Here is a 23247-nt window from a genome sequence, read left to right as displayed (position 1 = left end):
GAGGAGGAGGAGGGCGGCTTATGAGAAGTAATGATGAATTATAGAAGTTTGTCCCCGGGCTGAAGAGTCACTGTGAAGGGAGGAGAGGGGGATGGATGGATGGATGGATGGATGGATGGATGGATGGATGGATGGGGAGAAACTAGAGAGACGAAGGATGAAAAGAGATAAAAAAAAAAAGAAGAATTAGGCCAAAACCAAATGACATGAGGATGGAGGATGAGTGAGCGTTCAGATAAAAGACTGAGAGAAAGAAAGAGGGGAAAGAAATGATGAGTGGTCAGAAAGAAGAACAGATACTGAGGGATGACAGAGAGAGAGAGAGAGAGAGAGAGAGAGAGAAGGATGTGTGGGTCAATACATTTTGTCACCGAGCAGAGCAGAAAATTATGGAATGCCCCAGCTCCTGTTGCCGTGGAAACCGAGGGGAAGCTCTTTCATGTTTCACGCTTTGTTGCCCACGGTAACTGTCCTGAGATTGAAGGATGGATAAAAAGAGAAAGAGAGAGGGAGAGGATTGAGCCAAGAAAAGAAAAAAAGAGAGATACTTATATATAGACAGTGTAACAGCTGATGAGGATGTGGTAATAACATAATGATCATCAGTTATTGATAACAGTTATAGACTGTGTTTATGTGTTTATATTTGTACCAGCACTGTGTTTCTCTTTGTGTTAACGTCACTGCGCAGCACCTCTGATCATAATCGAACAAAACGTGAACAAATAGAGACATTTGTCATCGCTCTGTGTGGCTCCATGTGGACGGCGACAGTGGTCAGGTAGCTGCAGCCAGAATTTTAGAAATACCAAGGTTGAACCATCAACCCAAAGTAAGGGCCGAAATGTACAAATGTAGAGTGTAAGGGCTCATTTAGAGCCAGACGGAGCCTTCTGTCTGTACTGTACGTTCATTTTTGTGCATGTTTTCTTAAAGCCTAGAGATACGAACCAAACGGAGCAGTGCCACCTGAGATCTTGGAGGCAGTGTAGTGTAGCTGAAGCGAGATACAACTGTAGAAATTTATATAATGGCCTCCGTCTACAATGCTGCCTCTGTTTAAAGGTACACATACACTTTTGATTCCGCCCTTTGGTGCCATCTGTTGGCTGCATCTATGCCAGCATAAAGGAAGTGTGGAGGTATGAGGGCGGTGACGCTTACAGCATTTTAAGTGAATGCATCTATTTTCTTAAGTAAAGGGATCTTAAAGGAATACTTCGACGATTTGGGAGTTATGCCCTTTCTCTATCATTTTCATATTGAGACAACATGATCGATATCTTTTTTGTGTCTGTACGTCCAGTGGCTGGGTCTCAGTGGTTAGCATTGCGCTTATAGAGGGTCAGTAGCCTGCTCGGTAAAAGTGAACAAATAAACATTACAGAAACCCTGAGGCTGGCATTTCTGCACGTGCATTTAAAATACACGTTTAAACATCAATTCGAAAAACGAGAGTCCTTTTTAGTCATTTTAGAGAAGTTTGATACACGGAACTATAGTGTGTTTACGTCCTGCGCGGAGGGATACACCAGTGAGCAACAGCTGCAGCTGGCTCTGGGACAGGTACGCTAGGTCACTCGGTAAAGGCAAACAAAGAGACGACACGACGATCATGCCTCAAAAATGTATTATTGCAACTTCCAAAAACATTCAAGGCAAACTTACAGGCTCGATGAAAAGGCACTGTAAACTCGACTGAGAGCTGTCCATCAGCTCCTGCAGGCCTGGGGCGTTTCTTCCAGTTTATCTTAGGAACATGAAAAAATGTTTCAATCACGCCAGGATTAGTGATTGCTGCAAAGTTTTCACTCCTTGTGATGCACTCTTTGCAGCGGTTTTCCTCCTGATGATGATGATATATCTCTAGCCTCCCCAACGATGGTAGCATCGAATCCCATTCTGTGCAGCAAAATGATTCCACCTCCGTAGGCATAGGTTGGCAAGCCCGGCAGCTACACCACCAATCCTCCCCTGACCTCCGTCTCCCCTCGGCCCCTTGCTGTTCCGCTGCCTCGGAGGATTCAGCCTCTCTTCTCGCCTGCTCAGCATCCAACACCTGGAGTTCCTCATCTGTGTACTCCGGCTCAAACAGGTATGGCTCTGGGTCTGTGTCCGCTACAAGAAACTCTTCAAAATCGCGTTCAAAGTCGTCCATTGCAGCTACTGTAGTCCGGAGATATCGCTAAGCTAAATAAACAGCTGAGTTTTGTTTACAGGCTGCGTCTGTGCCTGCTCACAGGTGTATCCCTCCGCGGATCACAGCACAGGGCGTAAATACACTATAGTTCCGTGTATCAAACTTATTCTAAAACGACTAAAAAGGACTCTTGTTTTTCGAATTAATGTTTAAACATGTTTATTTTAAATGCACATGCAGAAATGCCAGCTTCAGGGTTTCTGTAATGTTTATTTGTTCACTTTTACAGAGTAGGCTACTGACCCCCTATAGACTTCGCTAAGCTAAGCCGCAATGCTAACCGCTGAGACCCAGCCACTGGACGCACAGACACAAAGAAGATATCCATCATGTTGTCTCAATATGAAAATGATAGAGAAAGGGCATAACTCCCAAATCATCGGAGTATTCTGTTAAGTGCTATATCATAGGCAACTGGACTTGCCTTGAGTTTCTTCTTCACTGACATTGAGGAAAGAGAGTGTAAGGCCGATCACACACACAGCATTGCTCTCTGTGTGATCAAAACGCATTTCGCACCACACTGCCTTTTTTCAAAGAAACTGAATACCACTGGTAAAAAATAGGGCTTGCTGCACCTTTCTATTGTTTCCAAGCAACCGCCCCATCACATCCTCACACTAACCTTCCTGTGTAATCAATCCACCTTTTTTTCCCTCACCCTAACCAGTGTGTAGCTGCTGCCATGTTGAGGCAGAGGGTGCTGTCTGTAGCTCTGGTTGAGGGTGAGAGGCTGTCAGCAGATAAACAGAGATCTGTGTGGGTACATGAGACCCTAAAGAAGAGGCTGGATCATGGGGAGTACCACCAGTTGGTCCAGGAGCTTCTCCTCCATCATGGACGTTTACAGTACTGCACTTATCTGCTTCCACGCCTGCTGTTTTCCATTGAAATGGTGGTTTGAGAAGTCCGTATAGCTCAGGGTATCCAGCAACTGCTACCACCAGTTTCTCCTCCATTGTTTACCAACTGTAAACTTGTTGTGGTGACCATCACAGAAGGCCCGCCTCTCAAATCATCCGATTGGACAATGGGAAATACGCTGACAAAAAAAGACATGACGTGGGGTGCTTTGAGCGCTCCGGCAAAAATGCCCCGTGCCTAGAGCGCAGAAACAGGAGGTGCATCGCAACACAAAAACAGCGAGCATGAAGTTTCATTCTCATTAAAAACATTTACAAAAAGCTGCCTCCGGCTGCTAAAAGGCTTTTTGTGTGATCAGGAAGTAAAGAAGCACTGTGAGATATGTACAGTATCTTACTGCACATTCTTATTCATTTACTTTCAGGGGTATAAGAATATAATGCTATTTCCCCCTTCTGGGTTTCAATAGTTTGCAAAAAATATGAAAGGGCAGGACAGTTCTGCACCGTCAACGTTTGTTGCTGCCAAAATATTTCTGGTCTATTGACAGTAAGTTTCAGTATAACTCCATGAGCCATGTTAACATACAATGTTTCATGTCTGTAGCTCTCCATGTGCAGTCGTTACACGCAAACAAACTTTGCTGAATGCATATAGGTTTCCTCATGTCAGTTACTCAGCGTATTTAAATCGAACGCTCCCTGAGAGCTGAATTAGTTTGAATATTTGGGTCTTTTTGACGCTGCAGTTTCGCCCACTTTGCCTGCTGCCCCGAGGCTGCAGCCTGTCTGCACATCATCAACATACTCAAAGCAGTCAGCTGTCACTCAGCGCCCTGCTGCTGTCACGCTGTCTGTCAGCAGCTGAAGCCGGTGAGGCTCCTCTCTGCAGCCAATCAGTGTCTCATCGCTGAAATAAAAAGCACAACACTCTGTTTTCAAAGTGTGACGGTCTGTGAGATTCTCATTTCATGCTCGTTGGATGCAAACACAACAAACTCTGAGAGCTCACACTTTTCATCCTGTTTTCATTAATTACTTTAAATAAATCTGTACTTTTTTTTCTAATTATTGGAGGCCTGTTTGTCGTCTCTCTGCAGCTGAGACTGAACAGGTCGCTCTGAGTGTGGCTGCTAATGAGCAGCTGCTCAGACTGACAGTCGTGCTGCAGTTTTAGAGCGAGCAAAGATGTTCTGTTCTCGCACCTTAAAAAGCTTTATGAATTATTAGATGTAAGCGTATACTGTAGCGACAACCTTGTGAATACATGGAGCTGAAGTTCTGTCTCACATATGGTCCGGCTTCTGTTATCTGTGCATGAATGATTTCTTTTATAAATCTTGGATGGAAACATGGTAACAGGGTTTTCTGAGGTAAATGTCTGTAACTGTAACACTGCAGAAACACTGACAGGTTTCTCAAACTTTAACTGCTAATATTAGCAGGTCTCAGCGTTACTTTCACCCCCAAATTAATCATACATATTATGTCTCTTACCTGTAGCACTATCATTCTACACTGAAGAGAAATTTAAACACAACACTTTTGTTTTTGCTACCATTTTTCAAAGGTTTAAGGTAAAGATCTGAGACTTTTTCATGCACACAATAGATAAATTTCTCTGATAAAATCCATGTCACTGAGCACTTCTCCTTTTCCATGATAATCCATCCACCTGACAGGTATGACATATAAAGATGCTGATCATTACTACACAGGTGTGCCTCAGGATGGTAACAATAAAAGGACACTCTAAAATGTGCAGTTTGATCACACAACACAACGACACAGATGCCATAGGTTTTGAGGGAGTGTGTCGTTGGCATGCCAACTGCAGGAATGTGCACCAGAGCTGCTGCATGTGAACCATTCATTTTACGACCATAAGACATCTCCCATGTCATTTGTCACTCTGTAGTTACACCTCCAAAACACTAGTCGGTGGCGGGGTTTCTGCGAAATGCTGTAAATTAAGTTGATTCAAAACACACATTAAACACACATTAAACATGGCTTAATAGAAACAATTTCAAACACAAGAACACAAATCAGCTTCACTATAACTCGCAGCATTCACAGACAAACACTTGTCGTTATCTGGACACATTTTCCCCACAAATACAACATGTTAACATTATTAGCACAAGCCTATGGTATTTTACATTGTATAAAATAGCCTAACAGCTAGCAGACTTTTCCTCTACTCATATGAAACCAGGGACAACAGCAACATTTAACAAAGGTAACGCTACAAAATTTGGCTCCATTACAGCTCACAAGCAGGAGCGGAAATCCCGGGGGGGGGGACAGGGGGGACATGACTCCCCCTTCAATAAAGCTGTACCCCCCTAGAATCATTTGAGACACAATTAATAATTTTTGAACAATGCAATAGTATTTATTAAAAGCTCAATGTAAGCGGTGCTCATTATAAAAGCGCAATAATGTGCTATTTAAACCTTAAAAGATTTAGTCCCCCCCTCCCATTCCTAGTAGTGGTATATCCCACACTCTTTCCAACGGGCGGGGCTAGCAGCCGTTAGTACTTGGCAGCAGCAGCAGCGTGTGGCTGGACCCGGCTGCTCACATCGCGCGGGGTAAGATGTTCACTCACACAGACACAGTTTGACTTACACAAGTTACAACACATCCCATTTACTGTTACAACAAGCCCCAGGCCCAGGCTGATAATATAAACTGTCTGCAACATTTCTCCTGCATTGTTCAAAAGCCAGAGTTTAGTGATAGTCAGAGAGGACAGGACAAGAGCAGTCAGTGACGGAGCGGCTCGTAGTTAATATCTGTAGGCTCTCCACCTGTCAGTGAGACAAACATGACAGACGTGCAGTTTAACTGACGAGGAGCGGCCATTACGCACGGTTTTGAGGTGCGCAGCGGCAGATCTCACAGCGCACTGTTTACTGTTGATAAACCAGTTCACCAGTTTAATTGCAGGAAATGTTTATCTCACTGCCGGTAAAAAAACGAAAAAAAACCCCAAACAAAACGGTTTGCTCCTGCAGCCAGCCAGAGACGAAGGATCCATTCCACACACCTGAGCCAGATGAAAAAGAGGGAGAGAAGGAGAGAGATCGAGTTTCGGGTCTTTGATGAATGAAGCCTTATTGTTTTGCTGCTATTAAACAATGAGAGACATGTTTTATCCGTTTACTTAATAGCATAAATCTTCACGCTACTGCGCACGGGGAGACAGAGACCTGCTCTGCTCCAGACACACTCAGCACCTTGGACAGCACGGCGCACCTGACTGTTGTCACTGTGTACATGTTAATTTGATTTCAATCATTTTGTTTTAAATCTGGACATGTGCAGGTGGACTCAGCCAGGATATGAAGCCAGGATAAATCACACACAGGGCTTAAAATGCTATTTTTGTGGAGGCTTTATTGTCTTCACAGTTTATTGTTTCTTATCTGTGAAATTACAGTAAAAAAAGCTTGAAGTGGTTTAAGCTTACAAACATAAACAGGAAATCCGTGTTGCCGTGACGTGTAGTTACATTTCTGGGGAGGTGAATGTCAGGCTCATCGTACAGTATGTCATAGGACGCAGAACCTACACCTCAGGTATGGCATCGATTCAATGCATTTGAAAAGTCCAGTTGTAATTAGCTCCCGTTAGCTTGATATAGCTGATAAATTGTTTAAATTATGACCACACATTTTGAGTTTGAAATCAGCCCCCTGTTGTAAAGTGCGACGTGCAGTGATGACATGGAGGCCTTGAAGGGTCAGATGTGAGGTCATGTTTCTGATGCAAAGGGCATGAAGCTGATGACTGTTTATGATCACAGCCAATAGGAAGCACTGGTTTGTATGAGGTCACACTGAGAGAAAGAGAGATGGGTGTGTAAATCATGTTTAATCAGTGTAAATTATCTTTTTATGTGCAAAACTATTATCAGATCGATGCTCTCTGTTCTGCTGTGAATCATGTTGGGTTCTACGCTGCCAGTGAAGATTATTCTGAACTGATCTGAGACTGCAGCTCCGGCTGAGGTCACATTGTTAGATGAGACATTCATGTCAATAAATAGAGAGAGAAACAATTGAAGGGGGGAGTGACAGAATTACACAGAATGTAAATATCAAGAGGAACAGAGAGATGATGGAGTGACGCCAGAGTTCATTACTGCTGTTTTTATCAGTATTGATCGTTACTGAGACTTTAGCAATACACAGTGGAGCTGAGCTTTATCAATACAGGGAGGGAGACAATAGAAAGAGGAGGCGGGGACAAGCAACAATCTGAACTGAACTCCCTTTAAAACATCGAGATGTAAACTTCAAACTGCTGAATTCAGTGACTCATGTTTCCTTCACACTGAGTTGTCTCAGACGACAGGACACTTAAAATAAACTCTGTTGACTCAAACGTTGAACTCAGAAGGAAAAAACTGAGAAGAGGAAGCGATATTGCGGGGACACCTGTGATCTATCAGAGGATCTCTTCACATAAAGATCAGTTTACTCGTGGATTGTTTGACTCAGTCGTGTGATATCTTCTGTCTCTGGAGGAGCTTTGAGAAATAACTCTCTCTTGGGCTCGGCGACAAATGTACAACAGAAAAGTGGAGTTTGAAAGACGTCCATTTTTACCAGACAGGGATGTTTAAAGGCTCAAAACACACTGTGAGATAACAGCAGGGTTTGCTGCATGTGAGGCTGTGAGAGGCTCACTACAGTCTGCAGGTGAGGTTTACTGAGTTCTGAGGCATGTCAGATTGTGTGATGTATACCTGGTGAATATGACGTTAATAGAATAAACATGCAAGCAGAGACATGTTGTTGACCCTGCATATACTGTATCTATGGGTACTTAGCAATCGCTCTTTTTTACACAGAGGTCCTGCAGTAGGGCTGCGACTAAGACTCTTTATTACAGTGGCTTTCCTTTGTTATACAGAACCAAACAACGCCAGCACAGTGCTACTCTGTATATTTTAGCAACCAGGTCTCATTATGAAGTCGTCGAAATCCGGCGCATGGTCAGTGAATTCTAGTGTCAAACACCGATTTCACATCAGCATGATACGCGGCCATTTGCCGTTATTACAGACATACAACGATTCATATCCCATCCATTTTTATTTTACGCGCTGGTATCGGTACATCTGTTCTTTTTTCCGTGTGTGTGTTGGCAATCTGAGGGAGGCTCACCGCTCATCCTGGCCTTGGTTAAGGTGCTGGAAAAACAACTAAAAAGTCCACAATGAAAAAAGGGGGGATTTCCGCACACTTAAATTTGCACTAAAATTCATATTTATTGCTTAGCTTTCGGTCAGTAAGACCTTCATCAGAGCATACCTGTGTGTGTTGGCAAAACGTAACTATGTGTTTTTGCTGTTGAAGGAAACAAAAAGTCAATCTGTGGTGTTGTACCAACGTAGCCCTTTTATTTTGAAAGAGACTGTATGCGAATTGTACATTTCCTGTAAAAAAAAAAAAGGAAGTGTATTTTGGAAACAGACAATGCATGTAACAGGCTGAAGTTGACACGGCGTCCCAGAACGTCAACAACCAACACACCCAGGGTACCTTGGACGTCATATGTGGACGTGGAAAGTCCATGACCAAACGTGGACATGTGACGAGGTCACAGTGAGTGCACGGTAAATATCATTTGTTCTTTCAACATCAGGGTGTGTTTTTAATGTGCTAACTGATTAACACGTGTCTTCAGTCCGTCTTGTTGGTCTTCCAGTTTCCCTTTTCAATGATTAAAACAGATGACCACTGTCTGCTGGTGTGAGAGTTATATCCTCCCAGGCAGGAGCAGAACGTATGTGCTAGTTGGTTGTCGGTTGTAGCTGATGCAGTGTGGTCAAGTGTAGAGCTTAGATTCTCTGCCCGAGCCTGAGCCCGGCCCAACCCGGCCTGCGGGCCCAAGCCGGGTCGGCACACGGACCCAGGCCAGGCCTGGTCAGATATGACTATCTAAAGCTATGATTTGATAATGTTATAGGCTATGTGTTGTAGCGACCCTGCAGTAAATGTTCTGTTATAATGTCAGTGTTCTGTGAGTTAATGGCGTGTTTGGGATTGAATGAGGTGCGGGGTGCGAGTGTGACGGGGATGAGGGCTGTGTGAGTGCACGTGCTGGTGTGTGTAGGAGCGAGCTGGAGGAGAGAGCAGGAGTGCACAGATGGAGTTACAGCTAAGTTCTTGTTTGTTGGTTGTTTTGGCGTGGTTACGGCCAACAGTAACCTGTACTGTTCAGTAATAAACGGTGGTTTAATTGCCGAATAACTGCGTCATCCTTTCCACACGCTATAGTATTCTAAAAAATAAAATTAAACCACACTTTGTATGACACAAAGCCTAAAGTTACAACAAACTTAGGGCCGAGTTCACAAAGAATGAACTGCGGCCGCTGATAGCACCTTGAATTGCACTTCACTTGCACCCGCAGTTAGCTCCGTCTTAACGTCCTATTCACAAAGGATATTGCGCTAATGGTATACCAGCGCAAACACGCCTACAAAGTTTGGCAGCTGAGTCAAAGAGCACGGATACCAAGAGGCGAAGCTCAATAGAACGCCCCATAGCAACAAATTCCCCCATGGTTTCGTCCTACCGCCGCCATTTTGCAGACCCGCTTGCATACAAAAACACACAGACAAACTGAAGTATATCGCTATTAATTATGCTTACAATGCTACTCACCTCATGATAGCTTGGTCACAGCTGCTTTTTCACGTTTTTGTAAAGCAAAATATAGACTTTTAAAAAAAAACAAAACGAGGAAAAACGGCCGAGATGGCATCTCTACATATTACATCCACTTATGAGAAGATTAACTTAATTACTCCTTCAAAATCACCCCATAAGCCAATCGACCAAAAAATAAATAAATAATAATAAAAAAAAAATCAATATTTTAACTAGAAACACATTAATGGCGACGTCACATAGCCAGGAATAAAGATTTATTTACAGTTTGTACAGTAAGGGGACAGTAATAATAATAATATATAAGCTATTTTAATATGATATATTTTAATGCTAAAGCAGTAATCAGTTCTGATATAAAAAGAGGCCATATATAGGCCTATATATACATATATCTTCCCACGAAAACTGGCATATTAAATTGATATTAAAACACTTTAAAACGTACACCTCTGTCGGGATCCTTCGGGAAATGGTGGAAGGCCAGGTGCGGGGTGTTCCACTGATAGTTGTTGCAGTTAATTGCACTACACTGATTTCTTTTACTTTTTTCTCCTCTCTCCTTGACATCTTGCATGTTGTCTGGGCGCAACAGTCCAAGCTCAACAGTCCAAAATGGCGGCAGCGCCCCTAGTGGCTGTTGGCAGAAATTCAACAGAGCTTCGCCTCTTGGTATCCATGCTCTTTGGCTGAGTGCAGTTTGCCCCTGATTGCAATTAGCCACATGGCAAAGTACACAGGTACACAATGTGCCACTAAAAACACAGAGGTTTGATGCCGTGAACAACACTTGGAAACATTAAACTGTGCCGCTAAAACCATCCAGATTTGGCGCCACAAACGCTGCTGGAAACGCTGTAAAGGGTCGCCACAAAACAACTAGCAGGTGTCTTGCCCAGGTGACACGCCTTCCACTGTCTCTTCTACCTCTGGATGACAAAGTCAGCTCATGTATCACTTTAGAGACGGTGATATATGAAGCGTACAGTGCCAACATTTCCTTCCTGCCACTGGGCTCTTCATCATCTCCTCAGTACTTGAAGCAACATGTTCACGCAGCCCTGAGTCTGTTTTATTACTCAGCACCATTTCTATCTAGATGTCCGTTAAACATCAGCAGAGCTGAGCTGCTGCTCATCAGGTTTCCTTTCCTGTAAAGACAAGTCTCTGACGGCAGAGCAGCAGACCTGCAGGAGCAGCTCCTTTTCAAGTGGCTCACATTTGTCCTTAATGATAAAACAGAAAGTTTGAAGGAGAAAAAGCAGAAGAAAAGAGCAGAATATAAACAGTTTGTGTAAAAGAGAGAGAGAGGAGGATGAAGGAGGAAGATGATGCGCTTCTGACGAAGAGCGAGGGAAGGAGAGAGGGGAGGAGAGAGGTGGCCACAGAGCAGGAGAGGAGAGGAGAGGAGAGAGGCTGAGGCAGCACTGGATCGCTCGGTATCTCTCTCTGTCTCACCTGTCTCTCTGTCTCACCTGTCTCTCCGTCTGTCTCTCTGGCCGGTGGCTCGGTCTCCTCCCGGTTGTTGTTGTTGCAGCGGCAGCAGCGTCGGTCAGCAGCGGCAGCAACAATGTGGTGCATCAACTGCGCCTCGGACAAAACGCCCGCGATCCTGCACAACAAGCTGCTGTACTGGTAAGTAAACAACAACAACAACAATAACAAACAGGAACCAGGAGAAACGTCCTTTAGGAGCGGACACGTCTCTGCCTCCTCCGCACTCACCGACTCAACTGCGTGTTTTCCGCCGGTGATGCCGCACTGCTGCGCGCGCTCTGTCCCCGTCGTGTGTTTTTGGAGATGGTTGTAAATCTTAATGAAATGCGACATGACAGCTCGGGGCTGTGTGTGTGTGTGTGTGTGTGTGTGTGTGTCGGGGCTCATGGTGCTGATGGTGGTATGATCAGAGTTATCGCAGTATTATTGCTGGTGTGTGTGTGTGTGTGTGTGTGTGTGTGTGTGTGTGTCAGCGGGGGTTGCTGTGCTGCTGGTATTGTGCGCAGAGAAGATTTTGCCATTATTGACCTGTCGTGTGTGCGTGTGCGTGTGTGTGTGTGTGTGTGCTTGTGCGCGTGCCTGTGTCTCTCCACCTGTCTGTCCACCCTTGTGTCTCTCTGATGCAGCGACCTTAAACTTTTTCAATCATCATTAAGGAGGAATCCGCCTCCCTACAGAGCAACCCTCCAAAACCTGCTCCTCACTTACCTTAAAGATAAGGGCTTTAAACCCCTCAGTGGACTCGATGTTTAAGGTGATCTTCAGAGCAGGAGTTAAACTCATGCACTGCACTGTGTGTTGATCCTGAGGAGCGTACAGGTGAAGGATTTGTGAGCGGTTTATTCTGCAGTGAGGATGAGCCGCTGACACACAGTAAGATAACACCAGTAATAGACCCTCAGCATCATATTGTCTGTGTCCTAAATTCAAACTCAAATATGCTTCGTTGGCATGACAGCGATAAAACGAAATGTTGCCAAAGCTACACAGCCGGTGGTGACGAGAGAGCTTTAAAAAAGGAGCTGAGTAGCAGAATAAAGAGAAAGCCTCCCATCAGGCTCAGGTGTGAGCGTCTTGTTTATCAGCTGATTTTATCACAACCTCAGCCGGGGTCACTCCAGCGTCCCGACACTGACACTTACAGTATTTGGAAGCAGTCAGGTGTCTGGTTGGGTGATGGGTTTCAGTTTCCGGCAGCTGCTAACAGCTTGGTTTGATTTCACATTAACAGATAATCACGCTGCAAATACAATCAAACGTACTGAACACAAGCTCAGGGAGGAGAGATACAACTGATGATGATTAGAGGTTTTAAATATGTCTCAGGGAAGGAATGTGTTGTGAGATCGTCCTGATGACGTAAGCTCGACTTGTTTCGCTCTCTGTATCGGTCTGGTCTCGGTGCCGCCCCAAACACTCTCAGTGGGCGGGAGTCCTCACCTTGACAGACACACTCTTTCAGCCAATAACAAAACACCAACGGAGCCAGTTGATAGATCAAACTTTTGCCAAATCCAGTCTGAAGAACGCTGAAAACCTCTGAGAAACTTGTCGAGTACATACTTCCTGTTTCACTGTCGTTATTTGGGTGCCTGCTGTGTAGCAGCAAGGCAGCTATATATAATCCGTCATGTTTATTTTTATTCTTCATCTTCTATACTCGATGCTACTCCTCCCGCAGAGTTGCCAACACATCTGCAAAAAATACTTAAAAGGTGCGGAAAATTCGAGAATAGTGTGCTATGACTTTTCTCAGAGATTCGCCAAGCGTTTTTTACGAAATTAGCAAAAAAAAGACATCAAATTTTCCTCTCAAAGTGATTGGAGATCACCAAGAATTCAAACCACACCAAATCACCATACTTTGACGTGAAAAACGATTCAAACAAACGTCTCATGAGACTCTTGACTTTAGTGGACCAAATGGATATTTTGATATCTAGTACGGTTTCTAAGAAATTACAGTGTACATTTCATGATGTTTTCTGTTTGTAATGTATCGTAAATACTGCAGTGTTATTCACACATTATGCTCAGGACCTGTAGAACATGTCGTGTGTAGAATATGTAGAATATGCAGTGCTCATAGCAGGCTGTACACATCAGTGACTCAGCTACTGCTAGATAGTACTCTGTGGTGGTAGCAGGCACACGTCAAAATTTCTTGTGAAATTTTCTAATTGGTTCTATTTCTGCACTGACTTCACTCGTGCTGTGTTTACTCTGCTAACGTTAGAGTTAGTGCTTGTTGCCTCAAGAGCCGCCATTACTGTTCTGCAAGCTGCATTTCACATAATCAATAACGCAGTCCCTGATTGGCTGCTAACGATGTCAACTACAGTGCAGACCCCTGATTAGATTAGAATTTCTGGAAAGTGTTTGGAGCAGTCTCGTATGGGGATACACGATTGGATTTTTTGCCGATATATTTCAATCAGGAGAGACACGTTTTTATGATAAAAGAATATTTATTAACATGTGAACGAATGAGTAAGAATGTGGAAAGTCTTTGGCCATTAGACCCCGTAGAAATGGTTTGATTTAAGGAGGGTGATGAATCCGTAGTCCCCTCTGGGGTCTAGATACTGGTGTTGGTTGAGGTGGTGAAGATGAGATGAGAGGAAGATGGAGAAGTGCCGATGATCTGAATGAGTAGAGGAATGAGTCTTTGAGAGCTCATCCTGGACTCTGGATACGATGGCTGGAGGTGACCGGGGTGGAGGAGGGTGCGAAGATTCTGCCTAAAAAGATGGCTGACAGCAGCAGAAGAGAGAGCAGATGTAAAATTTTGCAGTGGCATCCTGATTGGCTGAGAGAGTGGCAAAGTGTGATTGGATAACTAGAGGAGTGAACACCCATAGTCAGCTGATTAGAGGGAGTAGTGAGAGTGGGATGGAGAAAATGTGAAAGGGTGAGCACGAGAAAGGTCTTCCTGATTGAACTTATGCTGAGCTTCATAACAACTCATTTGTCACTATGACATCAGAAAGACGTTGAACTCTTACATTGGACAGATGTTACGTTTTGGTTGGAATGAAAATTGGATTAACAATATCTGAAATTTCTGATGTTAGTGTAGCGGGGTTCTATTGGCAACTCTCAAAAAGTCCAAAAATACAGGCAGAGTCGGGAAAATCCAGTTTTTGGCTTTTTATTTTGCCGGCCTCCCAAGGTGCAAATTGTGAATTATTTACAAAAACAACCAAAAAAAAATGCAAAAAAAAAGTTTGAATACACAAAAAAAACAACTATTCTTCAACAAATCTCAATAGTCAGGAAAACCCAGCAAAGGGGGAAAACCTCACAGTCCAAAACACAAATAAGTCCAAGTGATGTTGCCTTCTCTGCAACCAGATCAAGACTCCTCTTACCTGAGCTGAACTGCTCCCTTTAAACCTGAAGCCACACCCCTCAAGCATAATAATACATGGGAAAAATCCATCACAGTTAGAATATCACGTTGTGTGGACGTTAACATCGTGACGTTTTGCAGATGATGCGTTTTTGTCTCCTTGCGTTACGACTGAACGATGATATTCTGTGTCAAGCTGACGCTGGCACGAGACGTTTGCAAGATGATGGATTTTGGTTTCTTTGCAACAGAACTCAGACAAAATATCTGCATCATTTGTCGTCAGTATTCTTTGTTAGGGATGTACGATATTGGATTTTTTGCCGATATGTAACAACTCATTTGACCAATAACTGATACCGATATTATCAAGTCTCGTCTAGTGGAAGTAACATCATATTGTTATTTAGCGCGACGGCCCACCAGAAGATGGAGACATGAAACAGAATACTGTTCAGTGTATGTAGCTAATATTCATACATTGTGCAAAATGAGAAAAAGCATGTTGGCCGATACTAATAGTTCAGTTTAAAGCAAATATTGGCCAATATCGATGACATGCCGATATTATCGTGCATCCTTAGTTGTCAGCTACGGTGCTGATCCCCGACTGGATTTTAATTTCTGGAAAGTGTTTAGGGAGGTACCGTGTCTATCTACCGCATATATCTTAGAATCAGTGATAAAAGAACACGATATACTTAATTTTATGTCGACAGTGTAGAATATTGTAGACTGCAGAAGGTTTGTGAATAATATAAATCAGTTTATTTATAGAAAATGTTAAAACACAACAATTCTGACCAAAGTGTTTTACAGAGAAATGAGAATTACTGTCAAAGAATAAGACAAATGTAATTATTAGGATTAGTGAGTAAGAATATAAAAGCATAGGACGTTATTTTGGATGAAACCTCAGTGTTGCACAGAGGAGATACTGATAATAAAAACACTGTGAGCAGTCATCATATGTCTTCATATTATATTTGTATATGTGTAATGACATAATGATTGAGGCTGAACCCAGTGAGTGAACCTCTAAACTCTCTCATGTCTGCTGATCTCTATCGGCCTTAGAAGCAGCTCATTCTGCCATACCTGGACTGGTGTCAGTGTTGACAGCGATGAATTGTAGGATGCACTTAGAGTGGTGTCAGGACGAGTGTGCATCATGAACCTGCTGCAGACCTTAAGTGCTCAAAACCACAAGTGTCAGTATCAGGACAGAGCGAGACTCTTGTTGCATCGAGCACTTTAACAGAGGCAGTGCTGGACGAGGTACTGAACTGTGTTTGTGTGTGATATATGAAAATGAAAGCATTATTTCAACAGGCCTACTTATTTCATTTTTAACAGGGTATTTAATAACCTGTAAGTCATTACATTTCAAAAACAACCTTCCCAACACTGCTCAGTATTAATGCTAATACTGATACTAAGTATAAGTACAAGTACCTTTAAGTACAGTACTTGAGTAAATGTAGTTTGTTACATTCCTTAACTGAACACAAGTTAGTTTGACGATCAGTTGCAAGAGTTAATATTGAATTATCAGAACTGGTCAGTGAGTTTTTTTATTATTTTTAACATCAATGCATGTAAGTATCTTTAATGAACCAAGCTTTCGGTCAGAGGACCTTCATCAGGGCAACATCTGGAATGTAAAATTTCTCTGCCTGTGTTTTCTCTTCTTCCTCTCCGTCTCTCGGCCTCTCTCTGTTGCTCTCAGGGGTTGTGGGGTTAATCTGCCTCAGTAACGAGCCGCTGTCGGCGCAGACACAATCACACACTGCTGTGTAGCTGATCACTGTGTTAACATGTTGCTCTCTGACCCGTCAGACCTCACAGCCACACTCCGTGCAGACAGACACACAGACACACAGTAGAATCACAGTTTGAATCATATACAGTCAGAGTGTGATCACAGACATCAGCTGTTTGTAGCCTGTTTCTGTCAGACGTGTGAGCACAGAGCATCATGTTTAACCCCATAATTTACTGCTTTACAACATACTTTACTGTATTTGTAAAGTAAATTAACCTGTCATCGTAAATCATCAATAAATCAGACTATAGAAGAGGACATAAACATTTCTAGTAGTTTAGTTTTGGGTTTGGGTCGAGGTCACTGAAATATTCACATTGACTAACCACGCCGACAAATCTCTTATCAAGTCTTTTTATGTCTCCTTTTTATTAGAAAAGTCCTCACTATCACGTTAACTGGTTAAAAAGACAAACATCACTGGGACCATATTAAATCAGCATAACTCATTATTGTTAATGTTGTTACATAACTTGCCTCAGAGGAACACTTCACCCACAAAATGACCATTTGTAAATCAGTTAGTCACGACTCGTTACCTTGAATTCATGAAGACAACTTTTTTTTCTCTGGGGACTTTGTGTCTCAGATGTCTCCACAGTAAACATATTGAACATACTGATTTATTGATTGATCAGGGCCCACATTTCACAACAGCAAAACTCTATCAAAACATCTGCTTACAAAAACTCTCACACAACTCATAGAGTATGATCCAAGACTCATTTCTCCAGTCATATGCTCAGTGCTTCCCAAACACACGCAATCTTTGGTCAAAGTCGGTGGTTGTTGGACCCATCCACCACCTTATGCCACCTTCACTTTCATTGTTGTCCCACTGCATTTCCCCTGCCGGCTTCCATTAAACAGTAATTGCAATCAGCTGCATATTAATGCGATGTAAAAGGACGGCTTTGTTCGTCAGTGTCAGCAACACATTCTCAGTCCCACCTCGTCACGTATTGATGTTTGTTCATGGACTCTCCACATACAGATACAACGTGTAAGGTACCCTGGGTGTGTTGGTTGTTGACGTTCTGGGACGCCATTTGCCTGTCACATGCATTGTCTTCTTTCAAGATACACTTCCATTTTGACAGAGAAAAAAAATTACTAATCAACATAAACGCAAATGGTTGGGTTTGGGCAACAAAAACAAGTGGGCAAAAAACAGGGCAGAATTTGGATGATTTAGGAAAGAAAAGGGTTTTTGACCCATCATCACCATCTCTCAGCTGCGAAGTTTGTGGACATCCAAGAATAAACTCTCTGGATTGAGACAATGGCAAGTAGGGTTGGGTCGGTATGAGAAAAAAAACCAAAAACGGTCCGGTTTTTGTGAAAAACCGCATCAAGTCGGCAATACCGGATTTTCGCCACTTGGGGGCGCAATTGACTCATTTAAAATAAAAAAACGACCTTAGGACAACAGAGTGACAGTAACACGTTTCTTTTATTCCTTACAAATAAATTTGCAGGTTTAGCTTACTCAATCAGTGCAAACAAGGGTTGCCTCCTTCGTTTGGCTCAAAGCCAAAGTGTTGCCATATTGGCGCATTCTTTGATTTCTTCAAGACTAAACTGTCCGCCATTATCGACTCCCCGTCACTGTTAAACAAACTCCAGGCTACAGTAGAGGCCTCGGCGCATGCGCACTCGCACCCCGTAGCTCAGTCCCCGTCCCACCCCCCTCTCTCTCCTGCTTGCTGTGCGCTTGGTGAAGAGGCAGACACAGGTGCCCACATACTCGGGCGTACTATTAGCAGAGCGGACTCCACAAGGAATGTCCGCAGTCATTCGGACTTCCATAGTCAAGCGCACTTCCGCGTTGTAGTTTCCTGTAATTTCCCCGCGATGTGAAAAATACATGCCAAGCAGTCTTTTGTGTGACACTTGTGTGTGGAGCGGAGTCTGTGCGGTCGTAAAATCTGAGCTTTGCGCATACAGGGCTTGCGGACGTCCGCTTTTAGTCCGGGCGTACGTTCTGCCTGAGTATGTTTGTAAAATGATGTACGCAGCCCGGTCGGTCTCAAAAAAAAAAAAAAACCCAGTCCAAGACGGAGTACCGAAACGAATTGGTATTACCGAGAACCGACCCAACGCTAATGGCAAGTAAAATAGTTGCCGAGCCACAAAAGCCGTTGACACAACTCTTTACAGAATGGACGAGTAAGAAAGTGAGGTGTATCCTTGCAAACAGTTCCAACCCTCTCTTTAGCCACTTTGAGCTCCTGAGCTCAGGGAGGCGCTATAGAGTCCCTCTGGTGACCAAGTGCCGTCAATATCCTGAACTCAACAAAGTGACTGATGAGTTTAAGTGTTTTGTAATGACTCTATGTTTGTCTCAGTGAATATTTGTCTGCTTTTTACAATGTTGTCTTTTGTGTTTGGTGAGCTGAAGACAAATTTCCACCCATGGTGAATCATAAAGATATATTCTAGTTTATTCTATTTTACCTAGGCCTATAGATATCACTTATATTACAGGTTTCCTGCAAATGAAGCATTATGTAATTGAATTTGTGCTTTTTGCAGACATTCTTTCCACTAGTCTGAAAGAAGACGCGTTATGGAAGAAAAATAGCCCAAATTTCAGAATTGCACGTGCAGTGCACGTGTCTCACTTTATACTACATACAGTACCTGTTAAAAATAAACATATTATTGATTATCTCTTCACAATATGTAGAACATTTGAGGCTTCACTCATGAAAAGATGATCAGTGAACACCTGCTGAGTGTTTGGATTTTTTGTGTTTCTGTGATGTTGAATCATGAACATGAATCCCAGCTGTTTCTGTCAGAACAGATGTTGTATCTGGGAGTAAAACTGTTCAATCACTGCTCTGTTCCTGTAGTTGTACCTCCCAGGATGCTGTCGTATCCCACATCATTGCATATATATATATATGACAGCATCACTGAGCTATACGTCTCCATGATGCTCCTTCATTCGAGCACTTCTTAGAGACGTCCTCCTTTAACTGGCGGCACAGGTGGGAATGGGACCTTTGGCCCCAGCAGTGCGGTGCTTCATTAGCTCTCTGCTCTGCCAGTGGGAGTGTTGAGGAAGAGAAGACATGTACTGAGTCATGCAGGCTGTTTGGGAAGTGTTGTTGCTGAAGGAGTTGACTCAGCAGCGTTGTTGCTTTAATCCCAGAGGAGCGAGGCTGTTGCCTGGAAACCTCCGAGCTGATTCCATCCCGACTCCCTGCTCAGGCTTTGTGGGACGGATTCAGGCTGTAAGGTCTGTTAGTAACGCTGAGCAGGACACACGCTGCAGGCTGAAGGATCCTGCAGACCGTTATTATAACATACTGATGATTTAGCTCTTCCTAGAGTCTTACTGGAGGAAGAGGAGCTAAAGATGTCAAGTTTGTTCTGAAGGTGGCGCTAATGGAAAGGTCATAGGGTCATTAAAATTCAGAGGGATCGTCCTCTGGGGGGCAGGAAGGTGATCTGTTCATTTCATGGCAGTCTTTTCATTCAAGACTTTGATATTTCTTGTGTATAAGTGGATTTTTTGTCTTGATGGTGCCAGAGGAAAGGTCAAATATTGTATGACATCTTTCCAGTACTCAGATATCTGCAAAGACAGACGGACATAGTAGCTGTTAATTTGTACTTTGAATGTCTCTGAACTGGGGAACTGGTGGAAACTAGTGATGTTAAGGTCAGAAGGTGAACTGGTGGGAGATTGTATTCACTAATTGAGTGCTGTGGGGATGACGTGTTTTGTAGGCCGACACAGACGTTCGTGTTCCCCTGGTTCTCTTGACAAAAAGCCAGTGGGATTTCTCCTTTGGATTTTGGATTATCACAGAAACAAAGCTCTGTGGCAAACAAACATTTATGATACTTACATGTTCTGTCTAGCAAGATGATCTTCACACGTGTGTCTCTTTGTATCGGCCTCCCTTAATTTCAGAGGTTTTTGCAGGTCTGTGAACGCAGCACAGGCAGAACTCTCCATGATTTTGTTTGTTTGTGGAGTTTGAGTCACAGTGTGGATTACTGATCAGTCCATCCAATCAGCTGATCAAATCCGATGGGTGGATGATGGGAGCAGCTGCTGCAGAGGTGAAAGAAGGCAAACTTTTAGACCAGCGCAATGTAATGTTGAGGGTGCTTTCACACCTGCCCTGTTTGGTTCGGTTCAATCAAACTCAAGTTCGTTTGCCCCCTCAGTGCGGTTTGTTTGGGCAGGTGTGAACACAGCAATCACACTCAGGTGAGCACGAAAACAACCAGACAGAGACCTTCTTGAAGAGGTGGTCTCAGTCCGGTTACATCCTTGCATATCTCAAGAACGCCTAAAGGAAATTTGGCACAAATGTCCACTTGGACTCAACAATGAACTGATTTGATTTGGTGCTCAAAGGTCAAGGTCACTGTGACCTTGCTTCTGTCTTATTCTCGTGAACATGATATTTCAAGAACACTTTTCTTCCAATTTCTTCCAATTTGACACAAAGTTCCACCTGAACAGAAGAATTAACTGATTCGAATTTTGCGGTCAAAGGTCAAGGTCACTGTGACCTCACAAAACGTTTTTCCATAACTCAAGAATGTATATGCTAGTTATGACTTAACTTCTCACAAATGTCTAACGGGATAAAACAATGAAGGGATGACATTTTATATCTGAAAGGTCAAACGTCAGCTTCACTGACATGGATGGAGACGGTCAGAGACACTGGACTGGTGCGCAGAGAAATTCAACCACGAGGCGGTAATTCTAGTTTGTTTATGTGACAGTTGTGTTTTCTGTCCCTGCGCTTCTGTTGATTGTGTATTCGCTAATGTGGTGGCTTTTTAATATCAGTATCAAAGTACTCTCTTCATTTTCCTTTATCAAAAAACCAAACAGGATAATTCTCTGCCTATTTATCGCCCTGATGGTCTGTAATAATAAAACCCACTGAAACAGTTTTTCACATCCAAGGTGATTTAATTCTCCATTTATGACACGCCTTTTGTTTTCAATCTGGATCTCGCCGGCTCTTTGATGAAGACGAGGGCGGAAAAAGAAAAAGTCTGATTTAATAGGTTTTCATTTCACACCTCGAGGCAGGAGAAAGTGCAGAGCGTTTAAAAAGAGCAGTTTGCGACTGACTCACATATAACGGTGACGTCACGTCCAGCAGAGAAGTAACAGAAATAAGACCTTCAGCTGAAACACCGGGTGACAACTACGCAGCATGTCGACAATCACCACCTTTACAGCTCCGATTTGTCTTTTCTAAATACATTATTAAGGCTTTGAAATAACCACCATTTTGATGAAGTGGTACCAGCTCTTACAAAATGGCTTCTAGCTAAAAAAAGGAAAGCAAATGAAGAAGCGGTCAGGGTATTTATTCGTTGGAGCAGGACTCTCTGAATCTTTATTTTGGCCATGGTACTTGAGGAGTTTAATTTCAGGTCATTCTTGTGATGCAGACGAGTGTGAAGCGGAACATAATGCCCAGAAAATCCCTGAAAGGCTCGTCAGGATCCACCAGGACTCCAGCTTTCTAGTTTCAGACTGAAAACGTCTGGCCAGTGTTCAAAAAAAAGCTCTCCCCATCCCTCTCTGTCACCTTAACCTCAGACTCTGCTGACGGAGCTTTTAAGTTATGATTTCTCTCCCTGAACTCTTCAAACAAGTTCCTCTCTCTTTCTTTAATGGACTTTCTCCTCACATCAAACAGTTTCAACTGAACCTTTTTAACTGAACCTTTAAGACTGTTCCCACCTCGCCTCAGCTGCTCTGCCTTAGTTACTGTGTCATTCAATATTGTGTGTGTTTACATTACGGCTGTTTGCATTAACATGTTAACATTTTTGCTGTCACCAGTCTTTCAGAGGCTCTGTGTTTAAAAGCTAAAGCGATGATTTAAATCAATTAGAGTTGCAGCGATATACCGTTAAACTGTATACCGAGGTATGAAAATTGCAGTTATCATACTGTGTACATTTGTATGTTTACGGTGTTTAAAAAAATGCAATTGAACTGAGAATCTCAGCTACATGCATCTTTTTTCCTCCTCAACTGCCTGCCAGACTTTCTACACAAACTTCCACTAAAAATTGTCTGTAAGTTTCAATTTTGACAGAACTTTTGTTTAACCAGTACCCCTCTTTTTCATTCCTTTAAGAGTTAACTGGTATTAATAATAATATCGTAATGCTGCTTATCGTGATATTTTACGAGACAGTTATAGTACTGTGAAAATCTCGTACCATTGCAGCCCTAATATCAACTGACCTATGGCTAAGCCACGCCCCCTCCACTCACTTGGACAAACTATCAACATTCAGTGCCCGGCGCTATGGCAGGTGTCACAGTACACGGCATTTCACAGGAGGCAACTGATGATTTTTGGGGACATAACGATCAGATGTCATTGAGAAGTAACCAAAAGGGCCTAAACTACGCATTGGAGGGATATATTCATCATTTTATTGTTGAGAAGGTCGATGAAAAGCTTAAATTACAAGCCAAAATTTACAGGTCACAGTGTACGCTTGTGAACCGCATCTGGTTGCCGTCACCATCAAAGACAACAAGTTAAAGTGCCACTGAAGTTAAGGTTTTTGGCTCAGAATATGAGAAAAGGATAACGGCCTTTTTACCATCTTTACCAAGAGTGTCTCTCCGTTAGTTTGGTGCTACAGTATTTACACTGAATCATTCAGCATAACGTTTGCCAACCTTTGTTATCTCTGCCATTACAGATAAGTTAATGAAGCTAAGCTCCAGAAGTTAACGTTAGCTTAACTAGAGCCCTTTGGACAACAGCTAACAATGATGTACCATCACCAAAGTACAAAAC

The 23247-nt window shown here is 43.1% G+C and overlaps 1 protein-coding gene across 8 annotated transcripts in view; it reads left to right on the top strand.

Annotated features, from left to right (window-relative positions):
- Positions 1-23247, top strand: part of LOC125892253 (IQ motif and SEC7 domain-containing protein 1-like) — a 256394-nt gene that overhangs the window by 141798 nt on the left and 91349 nt on the right. The window contains exon 1 of one of the 8 annotated variants that reach the window (XM_049582161.1): positions 10420-11390. The exons of the other annotated variants lie outside the window; for them this stretch is intronic. Coding sequence (XP_049438118.1) covers positions 11326-11390 — 65 coding nt within the window. The 5' untranslated portion in view covers positions 10420-11325. Of the gene's footprint in view, positions 1-10419; positions 11391-23247 lie in introns of those variants that run through there. 8 annotated transcript variants of the gene reach the window in all.

The sequence above is a fragment of the Epinephelus fuscoguttatus genome, linkage group LG7, assembly GCF_011397635.1.
Source record: "Epinephelus fuscoguttatus linkage group LG7, E.fuscoguttatus.final_Chr_v1".
In the NCBI taxonomy this organism is placed as follows: Eukaryota; Metazoa; Chordata; class Actinopteri; order Perciformes; family Serranidae; genus Epinephelus; species Epinephelus fuscoguttatus.
The sequence above is the reverse complement of the archived record's forward strand: the minus strand, read 5'-3'. Positions and strand labels throughout refer to the sequence as shown.